This window comes from Kogia breviceps, chromosome 4 (assembly GCF_026419965.1).
Source record: "Kogia breviceps isolate mKogBre1 chromosome 4, mKogBre1 haplotype 1, whole genome shotgun sequence".
Classification (NCBI taxonomy): domain Eukaryota; kingdom Metazoa; phylum Chordata; class Mammalia; order Artiodactyla; family Physeteridae; genus Kogia; species Kogia breviceps.
The window spans coordinates 72,181,297-72,192,931 of record NC_081313.1 but is presented as its reverse complement, the minus strand read 5'-3'; the positions used below and the strand labels follow the sequence as shown (position 1 = coordinate 72,192,931).

General features: G+C 34.5%; 1 protein-coding gene across 5 annotated transcripts in view; it reads right to left on the bottom strand.

Annotated features, from left to right (window-relative positions):
* Positions 1-4,926: 4,926 nt before the first annotated feature.
* Positions 4,927-11,635, bottom strand: part of POLR3G (RNA polymerase III subunit G) — a 43,571-nt gene continuing 36,862 nt past the window's right edge. For all 5 annotated transcript variants that reach the window (XM_059063474.2, XM_067031318.1, XM_059063476.2 and 2 more), the window contains 2 exons: positions 9,066-9,212; positions 4,927-5,173 (listed from right to left, as the gene is read on the bottom strand). In XM_059063474.2, the coding sequence (XP_058919457.1) occupies positions 5,087-5,173; positions 9,066-9,212 (234 nt within the window). In that variant the 3' untranslated portion in view covers positions 4,927-5,086. The remainder of the gene's footprint in view (positions 5,174-9,065; positions 9,213-11,635) is intronic.

The window sequence follows — 11,635 nt, the reverse complement described above, 5'->3', positions numbered from 1 at the left end:
GTCCTTTGAGGAACTTTGTTTACATCAAATTGATGAAATTATGGAGTCAGGGATTCCTTTTTGCTAGCGGTACTTTGAAATTGTGATAGAGAAGTCTGATTTATAAAATAAGTAACTTTTAAAAAAGTTATGAGGTATACTATGTACTTGATTTAAAATCTTTTCTGTCTTGCAGAGTGTCCTATTCCTTGAAGGCAGTATTCCTTGAAGGCAATATAACATATCCTTATGACACAGGCAGTTTCCTTTGTCCATATATTTGAATTACATTGGGTTGGCCAAAAAGTTTGTTCAGGTTTTTCCATAACATTTAACAGAAAAACCAGAGGGAACTTCTTGGCCAACCCAATATATTTTTTTACTTAATTGAATATAATTTGAATTATATATAATTCTATATATATGTATAACATATGTAGAATTCTGTGTTATATATATAGAATTCTAGATTCTAATCCTTAATTGTCATTTGTAAAAGAAAAATTTCCTAAGCATTTAATAGATTTAGAATAATTTTAGCTTTTAAAAAGTACTAATACATCAAAATTTGTAACAAATGCAGATTACTTTGTAAAACTTAATAAAACAAGAAAAGTTATTTGATATTGTGGCTTTTGTGTTGAAACCTTTATTTGAATTTACTGTGAGGCTTTACATTAGTATTTACACACACACACACACACACACACACACGCAGATGTAAAAGTAACAGAAATGTGAATCATTGCATTTGGTTCACTTAAAAAGTTGGAGTTGCAAGTGAAGAAAAACCTATTTTTAAAAAGGGTAGATTCTTTCTTAAAGTCTGGTTACAAATGGTTAAGATTGTTTCAAACTAATGGATGCTATTTAAATTAAATATTTTTTGCCATCATATTCCTAGAAAATTATAGGATTCATGTCCCCAAAAGATATATTAAGATCAGTTATAGAGTCTGGTGGCCATGTTAAGAATTAGAAGACTTAATTTCTCCAAAGACTTTTTGTTTTTTAAAGCTATCTTTTTATGGACTCTACTTACTTGTTCAGTGGCCTGAAGAGTTCTTTAAATGAACGACTATTTAGTCATTAGTTCTTTTTAAAGGTATCTACTACTAAAATTACCTACTTGGGAATATGAAGGATACAGTTAGAGTTTTAGAAATATCTTGAAACAAAGATCCAGTCAAAGTGTTACAGAGTAAAGGTGTAGTTTTTAGGAGTCTGTATTTAAATGGTACATTATGATGGGAATCATTCTTATTTTGAATTACAAAGTTGCTCAGGAAATCAATATTTTTCTTCCAAGTATGTGCATATTGCACTGTTAGATCATAGAAATCTGATGCTTTATTTAATTCTTTTTATGTATGCAAATTATATAAATCTTTTGTATAATGTATTTTATACAGATGCAGCATGGAATTGTAGAATGTTATGTTAGCATGTACATCTGTAAAACTGGTTTTTAAAACTTCTTGCCCCACATTTTTCATATTTTAAAAGATCTGCAAAATGTAATAAAGTTTCTATTTTATTATTCAATCGAAAATGGAATCTGGTTAATTTAATTGAATAAAGCAAACCTTTTCTCCTCCTCTAACTATTAGAGATACTATGTAAGATAGACTGAATGAATTGCCAAAGATTTACCAGTTCAGATTCCCCCTTGTTATACTGAACAAAATACACTGGATTATTTATAGTACATAAATGAAAGGAAATGAAAACAAATTTCAGATGAATGTTATTTGGGGGTATCTCTGATCTCATGGAAGGCCTCATGAGACATGGTCCACACCTTGGCAAGTTACAGATTGGTCGTGTAACAATATGCTCTATGTGTAAATTTTATTATCACAAAACAACCTTTCCATCTCAAAATATTTTTTTAAATACCAGTAGCGGGCTTCCCTGGTGGCGCAGTGGTTGAGAATCCGCCTGCCGATGCAGGGGACACGGGTTCGTGCCCCGGTCCGGGAAGATCCCACATGCCGCAGAGCGGCTGGGCCCGTGAGCCATGGCCGCTGAACCTGCGCGTCCGGAGCCTGCGCTCCGCAATGGGAGAGGCCACAACAGTGAGAGGCCCGCGTACCACACACACACAAAATAAATTAAAAAAAATAAAATAAAATACCAGTAGCAAAAAGAATTGAGACAGGGCTTCCCTGGTGGCGCAGTGGTTGAGAGTCCGCCTGCCGATGCAGGGGACACGGGTTCGTGCCCCGGTCCGGGAGGATCCCACATGCCGCGGAGCTGCTGGGCCCGTGAGCCACGGCCGCTGAGCGTGCGCGTCCCGAGCCTGTGCTCCGCAACGGGAGAGGACTCAGCAGTGAGAGGCCCACGTACCGAAGTAAAAAAAAAAAGAATTGAGACAGTTATTTGGAGTTTTTATTTATTTAATGGAGAATTTGTGGTGTAATCCTTGTTTTCTCCATTTTTAAAAGTATCTTGATCTTGTATTTACAGTTTTTCTTATAAGAAGTTTTTACTAACTTAAGAGCCTTTAACCATATTAAGGAAAGCCATTGATACTGTACATCTGAAGGTAGTGGGGAAGGAAAGGTTAACAAGGTCATCTGAGTTTCTTAGCATTCTCTCAATATCCAAATCTCTTAGTTTGTTATCACAGCTTTAATCACCTAGAGTTTTGTTGTTGATGGTGGTTTGTTCAAGAACATTTGATACTGGCATCCCTGCTCAATAAATATAGTTATTTTACTAGATAAAATAAGTATTAACAAATTAGTTTTCTCTATTAAATATATTTCAGCAGGGTCAAAGAAAACAATATAAAACAAAAGGACACTATTGTAAGAATTTAATGTGTAAACAAATACAGAAAAATAAGCATTAGAGCAACAAAACAGTTTTGCATCTTATGTAGAAATTTTAAAGATACTTCACCAACAAGTATGAGGTTAATCTCTGTATTAAAGCTTGCCTTCTTATAGAATAGCATTCTCTGAGATTTTAAGCCAGAAAACCAAGATTCATGCTGGTAAAGCAACCTGCAAATACTTTCTGCCAGTTCTCACAATTAGTCTACTTTAAACATAAAAAGATCTTCCAAAGGAGGAAGACAATGCACTTAACGGAGATGGCTGGGGCCTTCCCGGGAAATCCTTGCCCATAGGAGATGCTTTACCATCTGCAGGACTAAAATGGTGGCAACAAATTGAAAGCCAGGAAAAGATTCCTGTATCTTTGGTGTATTTGCCCAATTTAAGTGTTATCTTCAGGTGTATAATAAAGCAAGTAAACAGAACCATAAAGATAAGCTTTCTATAAATTAAATGGTATTTGGCTATAGTACTAAGGAGGTGAGAGATTAAGAAACTTCTGTTAATTATCAATCCTAAATGACTACTTGCCCATTACAACTGAAAACTGAGGATTCTACTCTAAGAAGTACGGTAGATTGCTAATACTTTAGTGTTTTATTCATGTTTTCCATTTAGAATCTTTAAAGTTATTGATAAGCTCCTTTAAATAAATCAGATAGGATCAGCACAATACTGAACTAATAATGGCCCTCACACACATACTGAATTATCTGAGGAAATATTACAACTGAAAGTGGTCTTTTTCCTGAGAAAGCCATGTTACAAAAAGGCACAAGACAATACACATTTTCTCCAATTTTTCCCACCAGAAAATAAGATGGGAAAATCAGATAATATATTTTATAAGGAAAACATGTTTGTTTCTCAAAACTTTTCAATCACTTTACCATCTACAATTTTTTAAAGGGTGAGAACCAAATTTAAATTAAGAATGATCATTTCTACAAGGTGAGAGAATGAATACATATGGTAAACTTTGGTTAGAGTTTAAACAATATTTATAGAAAATTGTTTACAAGTGAAGAAACTAAGGCACAGAAAACTTAAGCTCAATTTCAAGGTTGAGTTTAATAGTAAAGATAGAAATAGAATCTAGGGCTCTTGATTCTCAGGTTAGAGGGTAATGAGTGGTATCTTCCCAAGAGGGAAAAATTTATTTCTTTTGGTGGGTAATGTTCATAAATCATTTTTAAAATATATAATATGAATTTCCTTGAAAATCTTTGGCATATGTGAGTCATTGGAGGCTGAAGTTTATAGTTATCCTCTCCCCCACCCCAATACAAAAAGGCAGAGGAGCTAGTTTTTAAATGAATCAAAAAAAGATTAATCTAAATTTCAAAGTGACCTGAGTTTCATTCTGCATTGTTATATTAATCAATTGGAGAGCTCAGTCCTGTGAAACGTAACAGAGGCCACTACACCTCACAGATTACACATACATGCATCCTGCAGTGAGATTTATATGACTAGAACTTAGTCTACATTTTTATAAAGTACAAAATTAAATCTGTCTAATTTTTCATAAGCCAATGACTCATATCAAACTTGTTTCAGTGGGATAAGTCACATATTGTATGGTATGAAGTTAGCCTCCAATTCAGGTATTTTTAATATTCATCCCAGGCCTTTGTATTGGTTGAGATGTAAGCTGTGAAATTTACTAAGCTCAGATTGGCATTTTTCCCTGTGCATGTGTTTCCAATCACGAAATTCTTAATCACATAAAATATGCACTTGTAAGAGCTCAGGTAGGTTTATGTAGTCATAATATAGTAGCACAGAACATACCATGTAAAAGTAAAAAATAAAATTATTTTCAAGTTTCTTTGTATTTAAAGTGCTCCATGTGCAGTATTAAACCAACTTTCAGATTATAGAAATCCATTATGATGACTAGTAGTTTTAGAAAAGATCAGCAGTTAAACAAGAAAAATTTGTTTAAGTATGAATACATAGATTAAAAGATGCAAAAACTCTTTAGGTACATTCTAATCCAAATCATACCAAAAAAAAAAAAAAATCCACTTGAATACATTAGAGAGATGACAGAGGTGTTGAGAAGGAATGTCAGAGACGAAATGGTAAGGTAACTAGTATGTAAACTCAAAGTGGTTCTGAATATTTTGGTAACAAGTATCTTTCCAACAAAACAGGAACAAAATTAAATACTCATTCCTTATGAGAAACAAAATAGAAAACAAGTCTGTTCAAATGTTCAGAAGCTGTATCATAAAAATATTTTTTGAGAAATTTCATAGCTAATAGGTTGCTTCATCCATGTTGTCATCACTGTCTGCACCAAAATCATCTCCATCTTCAAAGTAGGAATTAATGTAGTCATTTTCCTAAGTGAAACGATATATTCCTCAGTAAACATTAAAAGTATGAGTAGTCACATTAAAGAACATAATGTAGGCTGTCCCTTTAATATAAGTTTATAAATATCAAAGTTAGGTAATTAGAAAATATGCCAAGCTTAAAAGAAGTCTCATTTCAATGCTTAAAACACACATTAACTTTCACATATCTAGCTGTGCTTTCTTCCTCAAGACCACCATCTCCTACTATTCTCAGGCACCAACTAGCTAAGAGAACAAACAGATGCCCATTACACCTTAATAGGATTATACATCTCATTCATTATACCTTAGTGGAATGATACATGGTTTAGTTAGTTAAACCACTAAACACTTACTCCAAACAAATGTACAAACACTCAAGAAACAAAGCCAATTTATACTAACATTCATTCGACTACACCAGAACTGAGGTTTCCAGTTACAATGCATAACTGAGCATAAGCAGAGAGATTTTTGCTTCCTACCAAAAAACAAACAAACGAAAAGACCTCAAGATACTAAATCAAATGCAGAAGATGCCATATTATATTACATCTAGGGCCCCTCAGTTTATTTTTTAAAAATTTTTTATTTATTTTATTTATTTATTTTTGGCTGTGTTAGGTCTTCGTTGCTGCGTGCAGGCTTTCTCTAGTTGCGGTGAGCGGGCTTCTCATAGCAGTGGCTTCTCTTGTTGAGAAGCACGGGCTGTAGGCGCGTAGGCTTCAGTAGTTGTGGAACGTGGGCTCAGCAGTTGTGGCTCACAGGCTTAGATGCTCGGCAGCATGTGGGATCTTCCCGGACCAGGGCTCGAACCCATGTCCCCTGCCTTAGCAGGCGGATTCTCAACCACTGTGCCACCAGGGAAGCCCCTCAGTTTCTTTTAAATTAAGAGAGATTAAGTCCCTGGGAACATTCCAATTCTTATGGCTGGGTAAGACTACTATCTGTGTAAATGACTCAAGTTATTTCTGCTTTCTATCAAAAATTCAAAAATCCATTTTGGATATAGATAAAAAGAAATTTAAGAGCGTTATTAACCAACTGCTGTGTATGGACTGCAGCTGGATTCCAACTGGAATAAGCAAAAAATTGTTTTCCAATCAAAACTATTTGAACACTGGTTTAATATATGATGATATTAAAGAGTTACATTTTATTGTGTTAGGTATAATGATATTGTGATGTTGTTAAAGAGCCCTTATTTTTGAGTACCTACTGAAATATTTATGGATGAAATGATATAATGCCTGGGATTTGCTTTAAAGTAACCCAAGGCAGCTGCAGGCTTGAAGTGGGTGGGGAAAGGAGCAGACTGGGTGGATGAAAGAGTGGCCGAAAGGCTAGCTATGAATTGATCATTGTTAAAGCTACATGATGAGTCTGTAGGTGTTTATATTACTAGTCACTAGTTTTTGTAAATGATTGAAATTTGCCATAAAAAAATTAATTTCCATGATACACAGTTTTGAGGGCATTAGCCTGCTGTGGCCTCCTTTGCCTAGCAAAGCAATAAAGCTATTCTCTTCTACTTCACCCCCCACCCCAAATTAATCTCCACATCTCTACTATCTACAGCAGAAATTATGACAGAGTAAGAAACAGGGACTATACTCAAAAGAAAGTCTCCTGGATATCACCTTTTTTAGTATCTGCATGGTGGGATTTTATATATAGATTTATATAAACAATATAAGAAAGGTAACTTGTATTATTCAGATATGTATTTCCATTACTTTGTCCTCCCTAAACACTTTAATTTTCCGTATCCAGCTAAGACCCTAGGAAGTTGGCCTGGTTTCTCTGGTGCCAAGAAATCCAACAGTCTGGAAACCTGGCTGAATCCGGAGGCCGTGTACCAGGGATGAGTGGCATGGTTGAGAGTTCAAGTGAGCGCACCTTGTAAGTGAGATCCTGGCAAAGACACTTGTGTGAAAATAGAAGCTAGCCAATTTGTACATACAAGTGGAAATGAGTAAGGAAGAGATACTGTATTTCAAATTGAGCATATGCCACTTGTGTTTAGACATGAGCACCTCCGAGTATGTTCAATGATGCACATTAGGTAATTTTGTGAGATTAGTAATCTTGATACAAAGATTGGTACAAAGTGAGAACTTGTTGAAATTGATGGCTTAAATGGTTCTTGGCTTCATTTGGGCCCCTGCTTTTTTCTTTAATTGTAACACTCAAAAGACTGCTGAAAGAAAAAAGTCTATATTTTCTCAATTTTATATGTAGGTGTTACATAGATAATTTGCTCCACTTTATTCTTCAAAACAAAATGCTCTTTAAATCCTCAATATATATCAGGTGAGTTAATTAGCAGTAATTTTTCATTAATTAGTTAATTGCTAGAAAGAGCAAAGAGTAACTTTAAATCTGGAAAGGCTTTGAGCTTGCTTATACCCAGACTCACCCAGCCTCACACTCAGAATATATATCCTTTCTTTATTAAAGTAGAAAGTTGGTTTTTTTAAAATGAAATATAGTTATATAAACCCACTGGTGGTGTTTTGGACTCTGTTAAGACCCAATACAGAATTCTGAAATTACTAGAATCCTAATGTCTGCTGTTCTTGTTAGGACAGATCTAAATTTCAACTCAGCTCAACTCAAGTAGACTTTATAAACAGAGCATTTCAAAAGCCAAAGAATATTCAGAAAAATTCTGAAAAAGAAGGGTAACATGCTCTAAAAATATTAACAAATAATCAGAAGCTTCTATTAATTGGAACATCTTAGTGATAGTTCAGAAATAGATCAATGGAACAGAGTCCAGAAATACATCTAAGTAGGTGAAGGAATCTAATAGCTGATAAAAGAGAATTTCAAATCCGTACGGAAAGAAAATTATTTAGTACATGAGGTAGGCAACTGGCTAACCACTTGGAAACAGATAAATTTTATAAGAATCCAAAATTTAATGTAAAGTACTTGTAGCATATAATAAAGATTTCTTAGGTGGAGCAATTCAGGTGGAAAAAAAAGATTCAGAGTGTGGTGTGAGAAGCTGAAATGGAGTGAAGACAATGGTCACTTGCAATGCAGAAGAAACTCTCAGCCTAGGGTTAATGCATGAGACGTTTACAAAGTCCTATAGAGGCTGTGACCAACAAACTTACCCTGCTCGACTGACTCCAGCTTATTTTGAAATGCACCATGTTTCTGAAAGTTGGAAATCCCAAATCTAAAACACTGAGTTCTGACTGAGATACTTGAGGTTGGATTAGGAATATTCTCTGATAGTGTCCACATGCACTTTGGGTTTTAAAACCTGATGTATTGCAGAGTCCCCCCTCAAACCTATGTGACTAAATCCTTAATTACCTTATTGCTGACTTAAAATTGTATGTATATAGATCTTAAACTAATCTGATCAATTTCCTTCACTTGTGGACTTCCACTTTCAAACTTGCCTATCAAGTTACTTTTACCTTCCTACATTCCATTTGGTATCACTATAATTTCAAAGCTATAATAATTCTCCTGGTACCAAGAACTTGATGCCAGTGATAATAATATACCCCTGGGGGCTTCCCTGGTGGCGCAGTGGTTGAGAGTCCGCCTGCCGATGCAGGGGACACGGGATCATGCCCCAGTCCGGGAGGATCCCACATGCCGCGGAGCAGCTGGGCCCGTGAGCCATGGCCGCTGAGCCTGCACGTCCGGAGCCTGTGCTCCGCAACGGGAGAGACCACAACAGTGAGAGGCCCGCGTACCGCAAAAAACAAACAAACAAACAAACAAAAACAACCATATATATATATATATATATATATATACACCCCTGGTTCCCATCAGCTTGGTTTTTGTTTGCTGTTTTACTTTTATTATATACCATATTAGATCATCCTTAAGCTTAGTTAACTTTGTTACTCCCAGAATAGACCATTACCTCTTCTTGTTCTTCTTCGTCATATTCCTCTTGTTCTGCAGCATTGTCATCCTCATCATCATCACCTTCTTTACTTTTCTCTTTGCTTCCTTCTTTCTCTTCATTTTCCTCATCTGATTTTTCACCATCACCTCTCTTTTCTAATTCCTGGTATAAATGAGCTTCATTAATTCAAATGGAAACCACTAGACTCTGAATTGCCTGCTCAACCTCAAGAGAACAGCTACCTATCACCCTAATTCTAACCCTCCCTTACCAACGCCTCCAGGCCACCACCTAGGACACCATGAGTTAACCCAAGAAAGATGAGACTAAATGGCCTGTCATTACACTGGTATTTTCTCTGAGTTTGCTAATTCATAACTGGGTCTTGAGTCATGCTGTGATATCAGCTCTGCTCACTGATGCTTTATTTTTATGATTCCTATCCTACCTCCTTCTAAAATATTGAGTTGATTCTGTTTATGGAGAAGCACTTTCAGAATGTTATTTTGTTTTCCTTCAAACATGAAAGGAGAAAAGAGAATATAATGGTAACATTTCAAAATGTCTATGTTTTAGTTTCTAAGTGAAATTTTAAAATAATATCAAGTCATCCTATTTGCAGATTATCCATGTTCTTATCTCTATTCTCCCTCATTATTTACTTCCCATTTCCAAGGATTTTTGTTTCTTAATGTATCTGGCAGGTACATTAAGAAAAGAGATTAAAACTCAAATCTCAGTAAATATTAGCAATTATTAGCAACTCTAAGAATGGAGGCAAAGAAGAGATGCAGAGTTAGAGAAACTTTGATTACCTGATGGCTCCACTTATCCAACTTGTTAAAACCATGGCCACCTTCTCATAAGACAGAGATTTAACTTTAAGATTACATCTTTATATTTCTATTATGACTACCAATAATTTTTTCCATTTGATAAAAAGTGACCTGTTTTTATTACTGTTAGTATCCATTTGCTAAATTGTTCTATGCTTAATTTGCACAAGTGACAGAATTTCACCAGTTTTCTAGGAGGTGGGGGACACCAATAATTTCATATATTAATACTCATAATTAATGCATAAGATCACAACACTATTAATCAGTAATCAGAACACTAATTCATAAATCTGTAAATACTCTACCCTATTATAAGATACTTGCTCTGTAGATTACATACAGAGAGAAAACATATTTTGTATTTGGTGTGACTACAACTTAACTATCCCATTTGGTTCTTAAATATTTTTTTAAATCCCTTTAATTACATTCAAATTTGAATTTAAGAAAACCAAAGGCAATGAAAGACTACATCAGATAGTCTCAATTTTTAATCAAAATTCAAACTCTACCCTTCCTGTCACCTTACCCCACTTAGGCAGAACAAATAAGACCAAGGTAATAGACACAAGATGATTTATCTTCATACTGACCCATGTTACCTTATATGAGTTATTACTACAATATAATGTGTGCAATTTTTACCAATTGCAATCCCTTTGGAAAACTGCATGTAAACAAAATAGTATTTACAGATTTTTAAAGTGCTTATAAAAACACATACATATAATGATGACATATTAATGTTAATTAAGATATGAAATTTTTTTCTTTTCTATTTCAATCAAACCCTAGTAAAAAGGCCTACAACCCACAAGATTGTATAGTTAAAAGGGAACTGTACTGCTATACTTATTTAACTCTGTGCAAGGTATACGCTATATCTGAAAAATCATGCTATTAGCTATTATTTAATAATTAGCAATAGAATTATTTAAACCAGTTATGTAAAAATATTTTTAAATATAGAATTCATTCAGTGCTACATAGGGACTAGGATTTGATTTCCACTACTGCGACCTCAATTATCTTTAAATAAATAACTTCAAGTTTATTTCTACTACATAGACCTAAATCAAACCAATAAAATACCTAAATCAGTTAACAAATACCAGATTTATGAAATTTAGAAAAAAAATCTCATATACACTGTCTCATCACTTTATTCCTTTTGTGTTAAGGTATTAGTTTTAATTCATCTACTTAGTAGTCTCCGTTTTCTGTTCTGTGAGATATAACTATTTACTCCTACTACTTTATGGATTTATTTTAAGAACAATGTGAATAACACAATGTGAAAACACTTTGAAAACAGTTGAATTATGAACAGTTAACAGTTCTTCTAGCTTAAATACTATAGACCACTCACAGAGCCACCTGTATGTCATACAGAAATAAGCTCAAATATTAGTTTACTGCTGTCTGATTATTCACACAATAACCATGAGATTTGACTGGATATCATTCCCTCTCCAACACAGAAGTTTTATTAAAGAAAACTTGCAACTACTTTTGCTGAAGAAATGAACAATAATGGAGTCATCTGGAAGCTAACTTTGCTCTATTAAATAAAGCTGCTAACTCACTGGGATTTCTAGATTTAGAACTCCAGTTTTAACAAAGTGTGTAACGAAAAAAGGTGTTTAAATGTAGGGAATAAGGAAATACAACTTGTTCTGATGAGAAACCACATCCAGAGGTCCAGATCTATCTTCCTTATAGCACATGTCATCTTAGCAACTTCTT